The 21,786-nt window shown below is 39.2% G+C and overlaps 2 protein-coding genes across 3 annotated transcripts; both read left to right on the top strand.

The window, feature by feature from the left end:
• Positions 1-206: 206 nt before the first annotated feature.
• Positions 207-4,099, top strand: LOC104941815 (ras-related protein Rab-11B-like). Its single transcript, XM_010766954.1, has 4 exons — positions 207-229; positions 2,137-2,348; positions 2,702-2,782; positions 3,314-4,099. Exons 1-4 carry the CDS (start codon positions 207-209, stop codon positions 3,430-3,432), a joined length of 435 nt encoding a protein of 144 aa, XP_010765256.1. The 3' UTR covers positions 3,433-4,099.
• Positions 4,100-6,039: 1,940 nt separating this feature from the next.
• rab11al (RAB11a, member RAS oncogene family, like) lies at positions 6,040-16,502 on the top strand. Of its 2 annotated transcripts, XM_010766951.1 has the most exons (6): positions 6,040-6,092; positions 6,191-6,393; positions 9,826-10,021; positions 10,852-11,045; positions 12,741-12,821; positions 14,810-16,502. In XM_010766951.1, exons 2-6 carry the CDS (start codon positions 6,354-6,356, stop codon positions 14,947-14,949), a joined length of 651 nt encoding a protein of 216 aa, XP_010765253.1. In that variant the 5' UTR covers positions 6,040-6,092; positions 6,191-6,353; the 3' UTR covers positions 14,950-16,502. The 2 variants fall into 2 exon arrangements, with proteins under 2 accessions (XP_010765253.1, XP_010765252.1); XM_010766950.1 differs by having other exon boundaries at positions 6,053-6,393.
• The last annotated feature ends 5,284 nt before the right edge of the window (positions 16,503-21,786 follow it).

The following is a 21,786-nucleotide window of genomic DNA, read 5'->3' as shown; positions in this document are numbered from 1 at the left end:
TTAAAAGTTTCGTCATGTAGACGATCGTATATGCATGTACATACGATTACATCATTTACTGATTTGGACATTCCCTTTACGTATCCGATATACTACAATGACTTTCAACGCAATATTTTTGGTAAATCACGATCAATGAGGACAACGTAATCGGATAACAAAGGTTATTACTTAAGTGGTCAAAGTGGTTACTACTGGTTACCGATATGACTCAGATCGCCAAAGGGAAGTCAGAATTTGAATTCGATTTGGATTTGATTGACCCATATCGAAGTCTAATTTACAACAGAGAGAGGTCATTGACAACGGTGTGTCGGATTTACCCCGTATGTCCGTGACACATGATTGTATAATGTTACGACGATTATATTCTAACACACGAAAATATTATATACATTAATAGTAATAATTTAATAAATCGAACAATAGGAAAACACACACCAAAATAATGTAGAAATCTTAATTAGTAAAAACATTTAAAACTTTTGAGTTTTGTACTTTATAATTTTTTTGGTACTTTACGTCGATCTATGTAAGCAATTTAATGTGTTTATACAAATTACTGAAATTGACCTCGTACTTCTATAGGACTTTTATCATGTTGGTGTTTCTGCACAATGTCCGTATTTATGTTCCCGGGATAGCCTGAGTAATAACCGTGTGGTTATGTGTCTCGTACTACTATAACATTTTTTTTTTTTTTTGATAATAGATGTCACACACCACACACCCTCCTCATTATTCGTACATATGTGGATTTACCATACTTTTCATTACATTACATGTTACTTGTTAGACGCTTTTATCCAAAGTGACTTACATACTCAATACTGTGGGCAATCCCCACAGGAGCAATTTGGGGTGAAGTGTCTTGCCCAGGGACATGCTGACTGCAGTGGGTTTGAACCTGTCCTCCCCTGATACGAACACCAACGCACTAGTCCACTGCGCCACAGCCTGCATTGGCTCCCTCTTTAGAACCAAGCCTACAGATATTCAAAGCAGTTGTGTTTTTTTAGATCAACATTTTCAGTTGCTTTCTTGCTCCACAGTTGTTGTGCAACCTGTATGTCTGCATCCTAAGGTGGTGCTGTTAGTGGCCAATACACACGTAAGAACAGGTATTGAGCTTTAATTTCCTCATACATTTCCTGAAAAACAGCCTGCACATTCCTGTCTCCTGCACAGACTGTATATATAAAGGTCTTTTGTCAGTTCCCAACAGGCACAATTGTGTCCAAAAATCGAACTGGTTAGGGCAGAGACCTTTATTTAAATACTTAGCCCAGAGCGGGTCTTTGCTCTATGTGAGGGTGCTCCAGATTCACTATTTGTTTTAATTAAACTAGAAGGATTAACAGTGTGGAAGCTGGTTTCAAAACAATAGTCAATTCTGTTAAGACATGGAAAATCGGAGGATATGCTACGCTGCCGGATTAGCTCTTTTCTGACAGCTTGGCTTTTTGGAGTAATTACTTGCCGACTTATTCCAGTGAGCAAATTCTCACTCCCATGGAATTTCCCATTTGTGCTGTAACAAGCAGCTACAACCTATTTAAGCAGAATTAATTATATTGCTGGAATAAGGGATCAGAAATGTAATTGTAAAGAAAGTATTTGATTGGTTCATGACTTTAGAGCAATCGTCAGTCATTACATATTTTAAGTTGACAGCAGAAGAAATTACTCTTCTTAGTGAAGAAAGAACTATGCTTACATTTTCCATTATCAATATTTTGATAGAGCTGAATTTGCTTCAGAAGTTGGTGGAGACTAAAAACAGAGCTGCAATGACTACAAATGTTTAGATTGATTTCATTAGTTGGCCAAAATCCTGACACCAAATGAATAATTAAATATGTTAACATAGCTTCATTTAACTATAGAAGCAGCCACACTGTCTCTAAATGTAGCATAACAGGCATAAATGGGGCGAAGCCTGCAAGCTAGGTCAGGCAGTCAACTCGAGCACCAATGATACATTAACACGTGACGCGCCTCGTCCCTCTTACAACCAACCAAACACATTCTCCTAAATCTGCCGCTCTATTTAAGCTGCAAGGTCTGCCTGCCTCTGCCTCGCTAATGCTGCTTCTAATAAACATATCAAATGTCCCATGAGGAGTATCTGTAAAGTCGATCTCCTCTGATCAGGTATTACAGAGGAGCTGTTGGAGCCCTGCTGGTCTACGACATCACCAAACACCTCACCTATGAGAGCGTGGAGCGCTGGCTAAAGGAGCTGTATGACCACGCTGACCCCCACATTGTGGTCATGCTGGTGGGCAACAAGACTGACCTGGATTCAGAGAGATCTGTGCCCATCGACGAGGCTAAAGACTATGCCGGTAAAAAGTGTTACCTCTGTGATGAAATTCACTGCATTGTATTTTTAGGTTCATTGTTCATAATTAGCTATTGGAAACTAAATGTATGTTGATTCTAGAGAATGTAAATGTGTCTGCTCATCAATCTGTACAAGTTGTCAATGGGACTCAAGTCAAGTTCACATCGGTGACTCTAAATTCCCCTTTTGTAGATTCTTAATTGTAAATAAAGAGAGAGGACCAGTGATGACCCCAAAATCCCCCATTTATTTGAAGATAATATATTAAAAGATCAACAGTGAAATGTTGTGGTTTTGGGACACTAGATAGAAAACGACAATGACTAACTGACACTGCTTATTTGTGCTATCTAGAAAAGAATGGTCTTTTGTATCTGGAGACGTCTGCATTGGAGTCAACTAACGTGGAGGAAGCATTCAACAATGTCCTGCAAGGTAATTTTGCTTCAAGAATTTCACTTTTTCCCACTTAAAAGCTGTTACACACATGTGTGGTTCATGTCCGGATCTGCAGAAGGACAAAGTGAGGCTTATTATTCTACCTTGAATGTATTTCCCTCTCTCTCTTGACCCACCTAAGATATGTAAATGAAGAACTGGATGCACATTTTTTCTCCAATATGCCAGAATAGGGCTCTCCCTATGAGCTTGAATGTAACCTTAGATGAATACCTACATATTCTCAGCTCAAGTAGGTTGGGAGAAGGTCTAGGTCTAGAAGGTTCAAGATGAAATTACATTTGGTGGTCCCATGGCAGCCAGATGAGTCACTGCCTTAGGTAGAAACAATTTGATGTTGGTAATTGATAACTTTTACCAATCAACTTTTGTAGGATCCTGAAGGTCTGGCTTTTTTTTATAGTATTATCATATGACTATCTTTCCTCTCAAAGCTTAGGAACACTGCAGCATATTTCTATTCTAGCCTAATGTAAATGTATAATACCTATACTTTTTCTGCCACAGAGATTCACAGGAAGGTGAGCAGTAAGGAAGTGGTCCGGGGCTCCATCAGTGCTGTGTCCTTGAACAGCTCCGTAAAAGAAAACACAGAGGACAAGAAGCCCTGCTGCAGGAACATCTGACCACAATGTCCTCCAGGAGCCAAGGGGCCTCAGGGCGGGTGACCTTCAGCCACAAACCTGTACAAAATCTCAATGAGAGGCAGGGAAACGGCATCTGCGGGTGCCTAAATGAATGGTCCTGGCTTAAGAGACGGTGCTTTGAAATGACTGATTTACATGTTTTACAGGCTGTATGATGTATTCAAAAGATGATTGTAAATGACAGTATAATGGAGACCAACATCAATCCTTGAAGAGTATCTGCTGACTATTGAGCAAAGGTCAAAAATAAAACACTTAACCATGTTACCTGCAAGATTATATTTGTATATAATCCATGCACAGAATTGGAGAAACCCAAATACATAAAGGTTTTAATGTTAATGACTCATGACTGTTTTATGTTTATTGGTTGGTGACACTATTAGTCTTGGGACGGCGTTATCTCTGTGCCTTTGGTAAAGAATGGTCCAGTGTACTCTCTGCTGAGGTAAATAAGATAGGAAGCGTTGAAGCACCTTTACTTAACATTTAGGGAATTCGACCAGCTCTTATCACTGCTGCCATTTCCAGGTCATTTCAATCCGTCAGGAACCTTCACAAGCAAAAAAAAGGCTTGCTGTCACTGCTGTGTGTGTGCTTGAGCTTATGATTAAGGATGAGAATGTTGAGAAATAAATAATTTATAAAGTCAGCTGGACTACTGTGTGTTATTTGTGTCTGATAATAAGAGAAAGGTGTTTTTCCAGAAGACATTTTGATATGTTTGAATAATAAATAATTATGATGAAGCTGAAATCCATTTTGCTTTAGTCATGATATTAAGCATATTGGCTCACATCACGGTGTAATGAGTTACTGGAAACACTAAAACAGATCAATTGTTAGATTTACAAGTAATGCATGTGCTTTTTTTTTTACTGTAACAATTAAAGTGTATGTTGTAATTGAGGCCCTTAAAATTCAAGTAATTATCAAATACTTACAATTGACTACATGATTTAATTCAAGTGAAATTGTAGTTTTCAATGCTTGGCCATTGTCATGTTCTAATCCAGGCCCTTTTTAAACAGTTGTACATGAAATGCTTGGCTGCAGCAGAGGTTCATAACCTTAAAGGAACTCCATAATGAAGTTTATAAATGCTGTAGACTCCAACATATTAAAATGCAAAGATGTTCAAATTAAAAATGAATTAAGACGCACAGTAGCATCTGCGTTTGACAGATTGGGTCAGGGGTAAGTAACCTTTTCAAGCTTGATATTTATTTTTCCTCTGACTGTGCTGCGATAATTAACTGGCCCAATTAATGTTGATAAACTCTGCCAGAATGTTGATGCATGTATTTAATGAGTGCAAAGTGGGTTTCCTTTCTGCTGCAAATGTTACAGTTAAACTATTTTTATAGGAATGAGTGGATTCATCTGATAAGAGACACAGGGAACAGGAGTTGAACCAATATGATGAGGTCTTTTATCAAACGTAGGATCACTGTGTTATCCATATCTGATATGATAAATACAAATATTCCTCCCTCAGCATAACAACATTAAAAAAGTGTGTACAACTTGCTGTGAAATACTATTTTATTGATAAGTTTACACAGTGACTCATTAAATGCTGCAAGCCTTTGCAGAGAGGTTCCCAATCTACCAAATAGAAAATGTGGGAAATACCGGAAACTGTCCAACAATGTACCATTTTTGGGTAGACTATTTCATATTATTCACTTTAATTCAAAAAGCTATTTCATGCATATATAGTTAATGAATCTGCATCTTACATTCAAACGTAAACAAACACTCAAACGTGTAGTGTATATTGGCTAATAATGTTTAAAGGCACGTCAGTTTAAAATAATAGCATTTGAATCATCCTTACTAATAGTCCAAAACCCGCAGACAATCTGTTAGTATCAAGTAGACTTTAACAAAGAAAAACATAAAATCCTCACAATTGAAAAGGTGGAACCAGGAAATAGTTTGCATGTACTGTAATTGACATGCTTACAGATTAGTGCTTCAAATGTATTTTTCTTAATTTTTAGGCATATTTACGCTGCCAACTTCACACCTCTCTAGCAAATACAGATGAAAACTAGGCTAATGGATGCTTCAGACACATAATATTTATTGGAATGGCTTGCATTAAAATACACAGTCAATAGGATATAAATGGGGTTGGGGATAGGAAAAAGAAAACACAGTTAACAATGTTTTACAACTGGGATCTCTGAACCCCGAAGCAGTAATGCATAGACCAATCTTACAAAGCATGTACACCATCATGTAATCAGTTAAAGCACATATTTATTAGCAATTTATTTCCATTTACACATAACAACAGGCAATGCTTTAAATCCACATTGCATCTGTACTTACAGACTGCAGTGACACGTGTTACAAAGAGATATTTGTGATACCACTGTTTGCCAGATGGGCTTTGCTGCTGTTGCTGCTGCTAATTAACGTGAAGCTTGATATTACCTGTTGAGGCTTGGGGCCGCATACGTCATCCTTGTAAACGAACAGCAGCCAAATGATGACCGACAGCACGAAGAACCAATCACAAAGAAGTTAGTGACAGGTGTCGATCAGCTATTGACCATTAGGAGCGAGCCAGGGGCGGGACTAAGAAACTGACGTTACGTCGCAGCCTCGGTAATGGCAAGTGACACAGGGTGAGGAAGACGAGTAGAAACTTTTTCAGGTACTAGTTGCTGTTGGTTGTTTGTATGCTTGATAACAACAATAGTGTTACGTTCTTGTACTTATACAGTTTTTTAGCGGTTGTGTCGTCTGAGTGAGAGTTAACCGTCTTCCGTGTGAGGCTAACAAACGTTAGAGCCGTGACGGTGGTCTGTCGGTGACGGAGCTGAGATACACCAGAAGTTTGTTCGACTTCGAGTTAAATACGTAGAGGCGCCGAAAGAAAAGAAGCTATGACAAACAGAGAAGATGAATACGACTATCTTTTTAAAGGTGAGTAGCTGTTTTATTTAAAGCTAAGTTAGCTAAACTTCGACAACAAGCATTCACCTGTGAGCTACTGTCATTTGATGCCGAGTAGTTGGATGTGTTTTAACCCGCATGCCTAACAACAAGGTGTAATACGACATAAGACCGAGACACAAAGGCACCTGCTGTTAGCTTTTCCTTTGGCTGAAGACATACATTACGACATTGGCTGAAGACATACATTACGACAGCCGTTGAACCATAGTGTTACAACATAAAGGCAGTTTATAAGTACGCTTATTTATTAAGCAGCATCTGCAGTAGGGTCGTCATCTTGCAGGCCGATTATGCAATCATGTTAGGATGCACTAATGGTCAACAAGGGGGTCATAATCTGTGGCAGGAGACAGAGTCAGGACAGACGAATCAAAGCACCCTCCATCACGACTTTCTTATTGATTGATTGAATGAATTTTGTTTGGTCCATTAGTGTGAGGCCTGAGGACTTCAAGTTATACTTGTTATTATAATCTACATTCAGGTTTTGTCACTTGGACAAACCGTCCTCTTTCTGTCAACAACATCTGCTACCTGCTCCAATTGTTGCACCACCTTAAACAATTAAATATTAAGATTGACAGATATGTTTCATGCGTTTTCTAAGTAACTTTTAGAAAAATACACTTCACAATGGAAACACAAGGCACAACTAACCAACCACACTTTGCTTGCTTGGTCTAAAGTAACTCTAATACTTGTATCAATGTGCTCTAACAAACATTTACAGTCTCTTTTAAAGATATCGGGAAGTTTTAGGTGACTAGATATCTTTTAACAATCTTGATATTATGCATAACCATTCTTCTATAAAGTGTCATATTGTGTAAATTATACTGTAACTGTATACAGTGGGTGGGGGGGCGGTCATTGTTCCCACATTGATGATATCTAGTACAAACAGTTCATAGATGTACCTTGTCACAAGCAAAGGGGAAATGAAGTGCTCTTGTTCTGTTCAAATATAGAACACCAAACAAGCATGTCAAACTGGAATTACCTGTGTGTGTGTGTGGGGTTGTGTGTGTGTATGTGTGGGGTTGTGTGTCGCCACAGAGAAGTTCTGTCCCTGAGCATAGCGAAGATGAGATTTACTCACTCCGTCTCAGATAAAATAACATTACTTCCGGTGACCAAATGTATCTCAATCATGTGCTGCAGTGCAAGGGCACGATAAGGTATTGGCCGCCCTTCAGGCTAATGCTTAAACCAGGAAAGTGCTAACGTTATTGTGAAGTCTCCTTTGTTCCTACAACCAATCTTTTGTCGCTCGCTGTTAGATAGCATGAGTCAAGCTGGGTGAGCTGTTGGTGAGTCACATAAACCTTTCCCTACTGATCGAGACATCAGCGCAGGCACGCATCCCTCTGTCCTGCTGAGGCATTCCTCTTGTCTTTGTTCTGCTCTTGTTCATTTCAGTGACGTGTTTGAGCCTCGATAGTGGGTAAATGTCTTGTTTTGTCAATCCAGATATATCCTGTTAAACATGGTATAAAACAGGAAGTCTCAATACCTGGGAGTCTAAATAAGTCTTCTCTTTATTTCTGCATGAAAAATGACTCCATATGTAATCGCTTTGTTTTTTCAATTATTGTTTCCTTCCTTCTCCCTAATTATTATTTTTAGTTTAAAACCAAATATGTCTACCCAACTCAAGCCATCTGCTATTTTACATAGATATACATAATACATTTTAAATGAATTTTTTAAATGCGGTAAAATTGGAACTTAGAAAATCCTACTTTCATGGATAGTATAGTATTTTAGGATTGCGCGCTCCATCCTGCATTATACACTGCTTTTCTTCAGAATGCATTGAAACATGAAATTGGACCTTAAATGGTTATCTTTGATTTCATCTACAGAGATTCAGGAGATATCTATATTTCAATTAATCCAACTGAACAGACGTTCTTCAACCCATCCTTCAGACAGTTGTAGGTTAGGCCACATCACTGGGTGCAGTTGTACAGAGATGTCATATCTCTTCAGCTGAAGAATTCACACCCAACAATGGGGAGTGAATGGGTGTGAAAGGTAGCCATGATATTACCTGTCTGATGGCAAATTACCTAGAAATCATTTTCGTCCACCGCCCCAAATCTTTTGTCCTTGATGAAATGGAGAATGGCAGTGTTGCCTCTGCAGTCTTATAAGAGAGCCACACTTTTAGTACAGTTCGCCCCCATAGCTTAGGCATATTTACTGATACAGACTGATTATCTCAAAGACTAAATACGCCAGCCCTTAATGTGAACAGGTTTCTACTTGTGCCTGTTACACCATAGTACCACAGAGACAACCTTTAACACATACGTTGCTTTAAGAATAAGAAGTGTTGCTTAAACTCGAAGTGTAGACACAGTGGTCGGTGTGTTAATGCAGTTACAACATTCCATAACAAGTTCCTATTTCATAATAGCCGGGTGGTGAGATGGGGTGTCGCTGGTTCCTTTTGACACACTGACTCACCTGACAGTTGCAGAAGTAGTTATCTGACTAACACTCACCCTAATAATGCCCGTTTAATTAGGCCTACATTTTAGGTGGGGATCCAATAGATGAGTCCACACCATTTAAAGAATACTCCCGTGTACATTGAGTCATTGACCTCTTTCACCCCATGTCAGTAATAACTGCTTGTTAACCAAAGCAAGGTCTTTTTTTTTTAAGTTTAAGCGTCCTGAGGGAATTTAGAAGCAGTTTATTGATTTGTATGCTTAGGGGGAATTAGAAAAAGGTGGCTGTATTAACTTAGGCAATTTAGCTTTGTGGATGGGAGTAGGTTTAGTACAAACATTTAGATCATTTTTATTATAAACAAACTCTGAAACAGCAGGACCACCTTACTTCTACATATATATTGATGTGTTGTGTAGGTCAAATATGTTTGAGTTATTTCAAGTGCTCTAATACATCTTTTTGAAAGCGATTACAGTCAAATACTGTCATATCTGAATCACGTCGGATTGGTCAAATCTGCAGCGAATCACCGTTTTCACCTTTCCTCATTCTGAGGGTACTTCCTGAAAAGAGCAGGTGGTTTATTTTAAATACTCAGTGGGAGTCCCCTGAGTTTCTGCTCCACCTCGGCTGTGAGCCACACGCATCTCACTGACGAGAGAGGCGATTTAATCACAAGGAAAATCAAATCAAAAAAATTCAAACAAGTCAACCCACATTGTCCGGTGTAACTTCTCTTTGTTTGAATGAGCTGTTACCTCAAAGGTCTACCACAAAGTTGCTGTTCCAGCTTTAACCACGAAGTATTGTTTTGTACCAATCAGTCCAAAGAGTTTTCCCATTAAACAACTTGTATTGGCAGGTTGAGTCCACAATGGACCGTGTGCTGATGATGATTGTTCCTCTTTCTCTGTCCAAAACCCATTCCCCCTGTAGTGGTGCTGATTGGAGATTCAGGTGTAGGGAAGAGTAACCTGCTGTCCAGATTCACCCGCAATGAGTTCAGCCTTGAGAGCAAGAGCACCATCGGGGTGGAGTTTGCCACGCGCAGCATCCAGGTAGAAGGCAAGACCATCAAGGCTCAGATCTGGGACACAGCCGGACAGGAGCGGTACCGAGCTATCACTTCTGCGTGAGTACATTACGCCATTAAACCCTTACTTTGTTGAAGCACCATTACACACAAGACGTCCACATATAGGCAGCCTGTGACCTAAGATTTTCATCGTCATAACTACACTGTAGCTATGCACGTATAAAAGCCTTGAAATACCCACTTCACACAAGTACGTGCTCACTTGAAGAAAATAATGGCACTTAATATCAATTGAATCTCGCATACATGAAGACAAACACAGCTCTTTAAGCACCGGACACAAGAAGCATGTTCTTGTTGTACATGCATGTGAAGCACAGGAACTTTAAGTACCTCTTTTGCTTCCTCACGCATAAGCATTGTGCCCTTGTTTCCGGTCAAAAGTGTTCTTCACAGTCACGTGTGGCTGCATTATGAATGGCTGGGGTTATAGGTTAAGGGTTACACACTTCCAATCAAGAGTCATCCTCCATCTATGACATGAATTTAGAATCAACGCTCATTAAATAGTAAGAAAGAGATGAAGTGATTAACACTGCAATAATAGCAGCGTTTTGCTTTGAAACAAGAAGTGTTTGGTTAATCACTGCTTCCTCATATCAATCTAGTTCCCGTCCCAAAATGTGTAACTTTTCTAAGTTGTCTATGCTAATGTACTAACCAGCCTACCGTATTAAACACCCACAGTCATTGAGGAAGCAGACCAGCAAGTCTCCACCAGACTTAAATAATATAAGTCATGTTCACAAGTCAACGTTCACTTTTGCGATGTTGTCTGCAGTGTTTTTAGCCGTACTGCAGGCTGGGACAAGAAGACGTTTTCTTTTCCAATTGATATGAAGTTGAACTCCTCTTGCATTTTCCAGGTACTACCGTGGAGCAGTTGGAGCTCTCTTGGTTTATGACATTGCCAAGCACCTGACGTATGAAAATGCTGAGCGTTGGCTGAAGGAGCTGCAGGACCATGCAGACAGCAACATAGTCATCATGCTGGTGGGCAACAAAAGTGATCTCCGCCACCTCAGGGCGGTGCCAACCGAGGAGGCCAAGGCCCTGGCAGGTATTGTCTATGTGTTTGTGTGTGTGTGTTGTGTGTTGTGTGTTTGTGTGTTTGTGTGTTTGTGTGTTTGTGTGTTTGTGTGTTTGTGTGTTTGTGTGTTTGTGTGTTTGTGTGTTTGTGTGTTTGTGTGTTTGTGTGTTTGTGTGTTTGTGTGTTTGTGTGTTTGTGTGTCTGTGTGTTTGTGTGTTTGTGTGTTTGTGTGTTTGTGTGTTTGTGTGTTTGTGTGTTTGTGTGTTTGTGTGTTGTTCCCATGAAGTTTGAGGACTCTGCCTCAATAGATAATTGTCAGGTTAGAGCTGTGGTAATGATCATAGGTGGACTAACCCCCCAGCTGCCTTAATTAGGTCCTTTTTAAAGGGACAGTACACCCAAAATACAAAAAAGCATATCTTTCTTCTTACCTGTAGTGCTTTTTTATCAAGTGTTGGCAATATATGCTGTAGAAATGTCTGCTTTCTCTTGAATGTAGGGGCATGTCATCATGGACGAGAGGCTAACCTGAGCTAGCTGTTAGTGCTCAACCAAGGAGGACAGCGTTAATGTTTACTACCTCTAGCACAAGCCTCTCGTCCATGATAAGATGCAATTCCCTCTGCTTGCCGAAATGTGTGAAATGTACCTTTTTTAAGTATAAGTGTTGATCAGTAAATGAGTGCTTATACATACGCTTCCTTTTAGTTTGGGTTGTACTGTTTTTTTAATACAGTCTAGTGTGATCATTCCCAGAGGTAACACTCATGTTAGAAATGTTTGCACTGTGACGATGTTTTTGCATATTTAGAAATATGCATACAAAATGTCCTTGGCTTGAATGTTGAAGAAAGCAAAACATGAGGTCAAACTACTTCATTCAAATGAATGAAAGTGTCTATTTATCCTGGCCCTTTGAGAATTTCAGGGCTTTGTTTTTGGAAACCGGTTTATTTGTTACAGCCAGGCTCGCAGTATCATTTGGGAAACCTTTTTGACCCTGACACACTATTATTTTAAAGAATTTGGGCCAGGTGTTTACTCTTGACCTTGAGTCTGTGTGTGATTCACTGTTGCACCTAATTCGACTGGTAAGTGGCTCTTGCAAGGACTGCCTGTAAGAATGTCAAATACATGAGCCCCGTTGATCCTGTGTAGAGGAATTCATTGTTAGATAAATGAATATATGTACTTGTCAGTGCCTTCTGTTTGAGCTGATTTATTTTGTCCGTACCACGAATGGACTCACTGATGGCTAATTTACATACATATGATGTGGTGGACACGTCATGCAAAGTGTTTGGTAATCCAGTTTCAATAATTAGTTAATGTTAATTAACAAACTGTTTTTGACTTTGATTTGCTTTAAAAAGATGTTTATGTGATCGCAATGTAAACCATTATATTCTATACTCCTTCTCATTGTGTTTTACATCATTGCATTTCCTCAGAGTGTAAGCATGCTTTACACAGCAGACCAGTCAGTTGTCACACAAACCATTCGATTTTTTTATAATTACAAAACAGTTTTATATTTTCCAATCAAACGGGAGCAGTTGAAATGAGTGAATTTCTAGGCAGAACCCTGGAGTGTGCAGATTATGCAGCAGAAATCAATCCTTGAATCAGTGCCCAGTGAATGCCAGTAACACCTCAACTCAGTGGTAGATTTGAAAGTAAAAAATAATGCAGACTCACAACACTATGTGCATGTTTGTTTTACAGAGAAGCATGGCTTGTCCTTCCTGGAGACGTCAGCATTAGACTCATCTAATGTGGAGCTGGCTTTCCAGACAATTCTCACAGGTGAGTTTTATGTTTAAATCTTGCTCATTTTTAGTGTTTACATGAAATGTTAAGAGTTTTTTTTCTTGATCCTGAAGCCTGAAGGGCACTGCTGTCTGAAGTTCCTCAGAACATCTACTAATAATGCTCTGCATATACTGGTGATTTGTCTGAAAGAGATTCATTTCAATCCAGACTGCGATGCTTTACATAACAACACCAATCCTCTGCCACTAGATGGCAGCAAAAGCCATCTTATCAGTTGTCTGTGCTCCTCACTGATGTGCAGCAGTCTGTGGCGAGAACGCCACTTTCATCTTTTCTGAGGTGTATAGAAGTCATTTGAAACAAAGAAAGACAACTTAGCCGATCGGCCTAGGGAGAGCGGCTATGTAGTTGTTCAATTATCAGCAACGAGTAGTGTTTTTTGTTTGTGGTCACAAATCCACTTTAACCTACTGCACCAAATGGATCTTTTCAAAAATGACATTCCTATGCTGGTCCATAGATACGTTTCTCAAGTCAATGTCTTTGAGCATTGTCCTCAGGAGGGATAAAGCCACGCTAATAAGTGCATTTGATGTTTGTGATTTGGTGGCATGGAGGAAAAAGCAATTGTAGCGAAAACCCCTGGAGTGCCTAAAGGGGCAATCCAACTTCCACTTCAATTGCTCCAGGGGCTATCATTCTGCAAGTATGCGCCGCTTTGTATGTTTGTATTCTGTTTCTGAAACATGCTCAGTCAATTCCCAGACACCTCTGCTCGAGCCGTTTGAGACATTCTGCCCACTTTATCACTCATTTCGAATTCATAAAAACTTCAAACCATTAATCCTCATTGAGCTAATGTAGCTAATTAGCTCATTAGGGATAGACAAGAGGAAGTTAGCAGTGCAGCATTAAAAGCTGAACTTAAGGCCCAGTGGGGCAGGGAAGATGTCTCGTGTGTGTATCAGCAGCCGACACATCGTGGATCAGAGGGGGTCTTCCTGCTGGATTATATAGGTGCAGCAGCTGGGGCTGTGTGGGGCCCGTAGTAATGACTCATACCTTCACCACCTGACGTGTCACATCACAGTCAGCCAGAAGTCTTGTTTTGCTTTAAACCTTCCTGCCGCACAAGCAGTTTTTATTTCAAGACAGTTTTGTTCCACATCTGGCTGTACTTTGGAGTTAAAGCGGGAGTATGCAACAGGAAGCGAGACGGTTGTTGGCACCCGTCCACTTCTCCTCTCTCAGGTTGATCAACTGACCACCCAAATGGCATCTCGGACAAAGTTCAGGGAAATTAACAACATAAAGGCTGTTGCTAGTTAAAAAGTGAAATCAAACTTAAGTTCATTTTTGCATTTAAACATTTAAAGGTGGGGTAGGTCATTTTGGAGAAACCAGCTCGAGTGCGCTAGAATTTGAAAATACACTGCCGGAACATATCTGCCACTTCCTTACAGAGCCCCTCCTCCAACACACACGAACGCGCACATGACCAATGAGGGCACGAGATAAGTTTGTGCACAGATAGGGCAGATACGGCTAACACAAATGACATTTTTTATGGATTTTTTTGTCAAAGCACTTCAGATATTCATTGCTCTCGGGATGTTAAGAGCATTCCATGGAATATAACAAAAAGTGTATCTCGAGCCGGTTTCTCAAACTTACCTACCCCACCTTTAACCTTATTGTTTTTTGTGTACAAGCATGAGCATGCAGGGTCACAGGAGCAGACCCCACAGCATACAGCCTTTATTTAAGCATTGCAATTTAGATTTAAACTGTATTGCAGATCGCAGCATTGGGCAATTCCAATTTTTTTTTTTCTGCCACATGACATAACGATGCCAGTTTAGGATGGAAAGAATCCTCCAATGCTGCCAGGAGTCTGGATAGAACAGTTGTTGCTCCGTTTTGCCATGCTGTTTGCCTTTATCGCAATATGTCCCTCTGTTGGCTGGATTTACAGCCATGTACACATGACTCATTCTCTTGCACTCTTCTCTCCATCACAGCCATCTACAACATCGTGTCACAAAGGCAGATGTCAGGGCGAACCGACTCAGACTTCTCACCGGCCTCCAACGTAGTGCCCATCACGGTCGAGCCCACCCAAAACTCTTCCAGTAAGGGCGTCTGCTGCCAGAGCAACTGACACCCTACCACTGACCTCCTCCTTCACCTCCAGGCAATGAGACATGACATAGACAGACAGACGGACAGGGAGAGACAGGTAGTGATTTACAAGGACACTTGTACTGGGTTTGTCTATTGTCTGATTTAAGAATAAAGAGGGGGGACCATTGATGAAGGGATAGTAAAGAGGTTTAGACAAGGGGTGTGGTGTGGGAGGGAAAGTATCAATGGAAAGGAAACGAGTGGGAGGCCTTGTACCCATTGCATTAAGCTTTTGAAACAGGTACATGATCAGAACCGATTCACTATCAAATGAAAAATGTAACACATTACGAGATCCTTTTTGAAAGCTCTATTTGAAAGCCAGTAAACGCTTTCTCTCAGTTTTCCACAAGCAGAATATAGGGCAATAAAAATCCAAATCAAAAAGACTGAACTGCAACCCCTGTCGCCACAGTCATTCCCATTTTCCTAAATGTTTAATACTTAGAAATGAACGTCATCTACCATATTTATTGAACACTATATTACGGTCTTGGTTGGGTTTTCAATGTAACACTATTTGGTTTAGATTTTCCATTCTGATCACTTTGCAGCAACGGAAACTGTCTTGCTTTTTTTCTGCTATATCATATCTTTGTGTGAAGAAGGGCGACGACTCCTTGTCAAATAGAGGAGCAAATGCTTAAAGGCATTTTTTACTGAATGCACACACTGGAATTTGGTCAAAGTTGGTTGCTTCAATATGTGTTTCACCAGGTCAATAACATCCCTTCCTACCAGTGACATGTCATTTATTTTTGATTGCTTTTGATCTTGCTTTGGAAGGCTTTCCTGCTCTGCGCACATGTTGTAGTCTACAGATGAGTCATGCTCTTGCAGCCTTCCCATCACACTCGGGAGTTAACGCTGTGCAAAGCCTGCATCACTGGTGAACGGGTTAAGTGGCTCGTTGTTGGCTCTTCCTTTGACTTTATCAGCCCTGCCCGAACCTTTGGGTGTAGTGGGAGAGGTTATGAAAAATGGTTTGAATGCGTGGACAACCCTTTGGTGCTTCTGCTTCTTGCTGGGATAGATAGATAGATGGATGGATGGAGGGATAATGTTTCAGGAGATGAGGTAGTGAGGGCACTCAGCCCTCCCCTGCTCCTGTGGTCTCTGATGTGCCCGACATGGCTTGTTTTATTGTAAGTGAAATCCTCCACTGCCTGCTACCTACTCCTCTGTATCTCTCTCTACACTGTATGCAACTGGAACAGGACCCTGCCCTCCGGGATCTCCCTGAGGTCTGCCCTCACTCACTTTCTGTATTTCCTGTGGAGGGGCGGGGGTTGTATTCGGGAGCCAAGACTGGGTTTGTTAGTTTCTAATAGTTTAATAGATGAGAGGAAGGATGGTAGTGTTAGGAGGGGCTTAATTAAATCCAAAGGTTGTGCACACAGATGGTGTTTATCCTGGTTGTGTTTCCACAACACACTTCTGTTGGGTGGTGTAGGTTAGGGCTTTTTAAACATTTATTCTAATATATGTATATTTGGACTGCATATGTATAAATAAATCTCATTTGTTATAGCCTGCCTCTTCTCATGTCTCTTTAAGATGTTTGTAAATGGTAAAGGCTGCGAGTAGCTGACGTTTTTATGAATGAATCTGCTAGAGAGCAGACTTAATGTGTCTTTTATTTAATGATGAATGCCCACTGTAAATGAATAGATCCTCTGACCATCAGGATGGAAATATAGATATCATATCATCGTGAAAAGAACAATTTAGACAATCAAATGCCCTCTTTAAACAAAGAAACACAATTGATATCAATTGGAGATCATTTCATTTTTGTTTTATTAGAAACATTTACAATACATCTTGAATCTTGGAAAAATAACAAAGAACCAGAACTAACATGGCGCAGATACAATAATAATAATAATAAAAATGTTTCCAAAAAATGTAATTCACAAAAAAACATGTGCTATAACAAATAAACCTGCAATATCACATGCCGTGTAACGACATGGCATACTGTAACAGAGTTCAAAGACTTCTTTTTTTTTTTCCACCCATCAAAGTTGACGGTCAGCCGCTGAGGGCCACATTATCAAACCCTCTTTCACTGTTCACAGAGAAACCAGAAACTAGCGCCAGCTGATGCTGGCCCAAAAGCTAATGCACTACGACCACTATTAGACCGGTATGAAACACTTCTACTGTGCTGGAAAATGTGGAAACGCTACCAAAGACAAACTGTCAGACTGTATCGGCCTCTTTGGAAAAAGTTGCAAGTTTCACCAGCAAGCGCCACTTCAGTCCCCATCCTTTACATGCAGCAGAAAATGTGCTATTGTAGTGTTTTTGTCAAGTTTTTTTAGGTGTATCTACACAAACTGGGAACTTCAAGTTAATTCAGATGAGGTGTGGACATTCTTTCATCACTCACGGGTTACTGAGAGTACAAAATCCAGCTTCGATGTGGGGACTGAAATAGTCTCTTTGCCTGGTTTCAAACTTGTGTCAACTTTCCTGTTTCCAAAGAGACTCCAACTATGAAAATCTACAGTGGAGAAACAGCCCAAGTGCACTGATGTTAAAGGATAACGCAGGACTTGCACCATTTCTCCTTTCTAAGTGACCATACAACATACATGCAAGCTAGTACGGTAATGAACATGTTATCTGTGTGTTTGTGTGTATTCGTGTGCATCTAGATATGTAGATCTACTACACAGTGCGCTGTTCTCTTGTGGATGTCTCTGCTCGATTTGCACATTTCACCTAAATAACACATTAGGGAAAGTCTCTCATCAAAGCTCTGTCCCCACCGATCACAGAACCGAGTAGTAGATGTAGAAAATGTTCTAATGAAAGTGTACAAATTGTGTGTGGCCCATTGGCAGAGGGTCATTCATTCCAAGCATTGCAGTCGTAACATGTTCTAAACATTTGATAAGTAAAAGCGAGTTTAGATTACAGAGGAAATGAGTTATGCGTTTCAGTCAGTAACATGGGGTTAGTCGAAGGGGAGAGGGGGTAATAGCAAGCAGCACTGCACAAAGAATGCTGATGCAGGAAAAATATATAATTGAGGCACAAAATTGATGCTCTGTGACTAAAATATCTCCAAATTCTAAAAAATATTATATTATTTTCTGTAATTATTCCATTGTTAATGCACCGATGTTAAGAGTAGTGCACGTCTGAAGTTACAATTTCAGCTATGGGAAACTCGTTCCATTCACTTCATTAGCAGGAAGTATGTGGAAAAGGCGAGCCTCCATAACTTTCATAAATAAAACTTCTAAACTTCTTTTCTCATTTGACTTACTTGGTAGAAACTGACCTCCCTGTGTTTAGAAATATATTAACTTCTCGTCATTCTTAATTAAAAAAACAAAATGTCTTGAGGTTACTCATAAATATGTTGCTTCCTTTTTGTACTTTTCATAAATAACATCCAGATACTGACTTCTTTTCCTCTGCGTTCTACCAAATAATAACCCATGTTAGCAAAATAGATTTGAGAAACTGTCATATGTTTTTTTTTTTATTCATTTTAAGTTACTTTCTATAAATGTATGTGGAAGAACTCAAATATAGTCTACGTTGAAAATCGCAAATTCTTTCCAAAAAACAAACCAAAACGTAAAGCTCACTTGGAAACGTATAAAACGATAAGCGTACGGAGTGCATTGAGTGGTCTTTTTATTATTTTTTTACATTCAAATGCATTACTTGCTCAATGTGATTTAGACAGGTTGATACAATTGCTTAAGTGCATCCATTGAAAATAAGGATTTCCTATCACTCCTTAAAAGGGATTCTACATAAATGCATAAAGACCTTTTCATATCAAGAGAAGAAAAACATCAACATTTTCTACCATTACTATAATAGTAAGCTTAATACAATATTGTAAATAATACTAACAAGAACTTAACAAATCAAATGTCACTGCGTCACCCACCCCTTCGTTGCTCCACTGAATTAAAAAAGTATTTCATACTGGGTGAGTTAGACAAATGAAACTTACACCTTAGCATATTCTTAAACTTTATGTATCAATTAGTTAGACTACATGGTAAATATATGATTTGAAACCGATGTTTACTTTAAGGTCTTAAAGCTGTGTATACACTTCAGGTATCAGGCTGATGAATTATTTATGTGATCTTAACTTTGTTTCTGATAAATCTTACCTATTTTACTAACATGCAGTTAAACTTAAGGATACAGTTAAAGGGCTCTCCAAACGATATTCAATTGTGTTCACTCTCTCACCGTCGCCTTACTAAGGGTCTTAACAATTAGGAATCCAGCCTGAATTCTCAATGGCTTGTCATTGTCATAACAATTCCATTTGAAATATTAAATGATGTCCCATTTGATCTGAAATTCACCAGATCAGGCAAGTTTTCCAGAAAGATGTAGACATTCCCATGACTGTGCTTCTCCCACTAACCTAACCATGACAATGGAAAACTACTCACAGGACTTTTAAGTGCCAGGATGTGCTTTAAGCTGATCTCTTTGGGGAGAAGTGAGTCTGTTACGGGCGCCTCTGTAGTATTAAACTAATCTTACAACACTGAAACATGATATGCCTTCATTTCACTGATATCGATTAAGTTGGCCTCTAAGACGTTTGGGTAAACAGAGTTATTCTAGCTATGAGATTATTTCTTAATAATCCTGATTTGATAAAGTTTCTAAAATAAGTTAACGAATAACTTGTCCTCTCCTTGTGTTTTGTTCTTTGGCTATGTCTGACCTTTTTATAAAAGAAAAAAATACAAATGAAAGGTGCAAAACTAGTATAAAATAGAGCCATAAAAAAGAAACTCCTATGTAAACAGAAATCATTTTAAGATTGCTATAAGTAACACGTCTGCCCCTGTATGTGACTTTAGATAATGAGGGTAAAGAATACAAGCTCTTCACATGGACAACACGTCGTGATATCACGTTGTCTTACCCTCTCCTCACAGCTGCATTTTGACCAAAGCCTTCGAGACATCAGTCTGTCATACGCAAAGTCACCAGCTCCTGTTTTTTTAACAAACAAGACTGACGCTGGTGCTCATGCTCTGGTCTGGTTGTTTGAAAGATCACTTTTACAGCGCAGTGAGATTTCCTCGAAGTCACAGAAATGTCAGTTTCATCATCTCAGAAGGAGTTTGTCTCACCTGCCCTTTGTTTCAATTGACAATCAAATGACTTAAGACCCTGATAAACACAAAAAGAACAATTACTTATACTGAAACTTTTACTAATTATTAATAAGATCTCTGTTTCTACACTGGCATTTATCCATGACGAATTGTAAGCAGATATTATACAGAAACGTTATTCCCTAATAATCAAGGTCAATTTCTGGATAGAATATTATTTAAAGAACTGAGTAAGCAGGCTCTTCAGTTTATTGTCCCAGTATAGTCCTATTATTGCATTTCATCCTAATATACATAGAAGCGGATTTATTCATCAGGGGTCATTACACATACTATTTATTCCAGTTTTCATTTGAGATTTGATTTATACATCAGCGGCTTTATAAATGATATTCGTTATTACAGTTTATAGGAGTGTCTGGTTAATTTCCATCTATATATTTGGATGAAACACTAAGTTAATCAGTTTAAATAATATTTCTTAAATGTATGGATCCATCTAATATACTATTATACTCAAAAAGGATGATGGGACGCATATATAAAAGATTTGCCCTCCCTAAAATCAGAGACATATTGGAATTCTTTATGCTGAAACATTGACAATGACACCCTCAGCTTGTAAAAATAATCCAAACCTCACTTTTAGCAGGCCGTTGTCTGGATGTTCATAACTGGTACACATAATGTATTTACATAGAGTTCTTTCCCATAAAATACAATACTTATTAACTTATACAGCGTCTAAACAGGGAGAATCTCCAAAAAGCCCTCTCTTCACTAAACCAGTGCAAAACTCAACCAAGTCATCAGCATTGACTAAATGGATGAGAGCTCTCCCAAAGAGCCACTAGTACTACTGTAGTATTAAGAATAACAAGAACCACCATAATACAAAAAATGATAGGGAATCCTTATGTGCATGTCTTTCAAATCCTATGAAATGTATTTCACCATCAGTGGTCGGTTTGGTATTATTCAATGTTTTTGTGATCAGGTGCTTTACTCTATATTTTAAGTAAAGTGTTAAAGAGCCTAATTTCCTGAATCCCTCTAATCCCCACCCGAGCAGTTTCACATTCTTTTCTCTAAAAATAATTACTTTAAAAGTTGTTTTAGGGGAAGATACTATCAAAGGCCAAAGTTGCTACCTTGTATGCCAAAGCAATGGCAATCTTTTAATAAAAAATATTAAGGCAGAAATCAAAATAACAAAAATACTAAAGTTCAGAGGACAGTGTCATACTGCCTTGAATTTCACGCTGAAAGCTTCGGCCAAACCACTGTGCAATTTCTCCATCCATAAAAATCACAACTATTATTTCTACATCTGATAGATTTCAGAGTACTTTCAGAAAGTACGGTGCTTTCCCTGCAGGCCACACGTAACGCGAGGGGTCTGCTTTATATGTTTGTCTTCAAAAAAAGGAGGGGCCTATGTGTGGAAGACAAAATCTGTAATTGCCAATAATTTTGAGACAGAAGCCGAGTTGAATTGTTCTCCTGTACAACACAAGAGATGCTCCCTGTAATCAGCTCTGGCTCACAAGTGACAAACACTGAAAACTCGCAGCAGGACTCGAATGGTCAATAAAATGGCAAGATCTGCACAGTTAAACATTTTGGAGAGCATACTTCTCTCTTTCTTCAGCCAAAATGAATCCCCCCCCCCTATCATTCAACAGCTTTAA

This window comes from Notothenia coriiceps, unplaced genomic scaffold (genome assembly GCF_000735185.1).
Source record: "Notothenia coriiceps isolate Sejong01 unplaced genomic scaffold, NC01 NC01_scaffold00003960, whole genome shotgun sequence".
Classification (NCBI taxonomy): Eukaryota; Metazoa; Chordata; class Actinopteri; order Perciformes; family Nototheniidae; genus Notothenia; species Notothenia coriiceps.
This window is presented reverse-complemented; position numbering and strand designations above follow the sequence as displayed.

Bases quoted from the DNA above. Each gene is read 5' to 3' on its own strand.
- LOC104941815 (XM_010766954.1), top strand. From the start codon at position 207: ATGACTCAGATCGCCAAAGGGAA. The intron at 230-2,136 runs GTCAGAATTTGA...GTATCTGTAAAG, and splicing joins ACTCAGATCGCCAAAGGGAA to TCGATCTCCTCTGATCAGGT. The intron at 2,349-2,701 runs GTAAAAAGTGTT...TGTGCTATCTAG, and splicing joins CGAGGCTAAAGACTATGCCG to AAAAGAATGGTCTTTTGTAT.
- rab11al (XM_010766951.1), top strand. From the start codon at position 6,354: ATGACAAACAGAGAAGATGAATACGACTATCTTTTTAAAG. The intron at 6,394-9,825 runs GTGAGTAGCTGT...TTCCCCCTGTAG, and splicing joins ATACGACTATCTTTTTAAAG to TGGTGCTGATTGGAGATTCA. The intron at 11,046-12,740 runs GTATTGTCTATG...TTTGTTTTACAG, and splicing joins GGAGGCCAAGGCCCTGGCAG to AGAAGCATGGCTTGTCCTTC.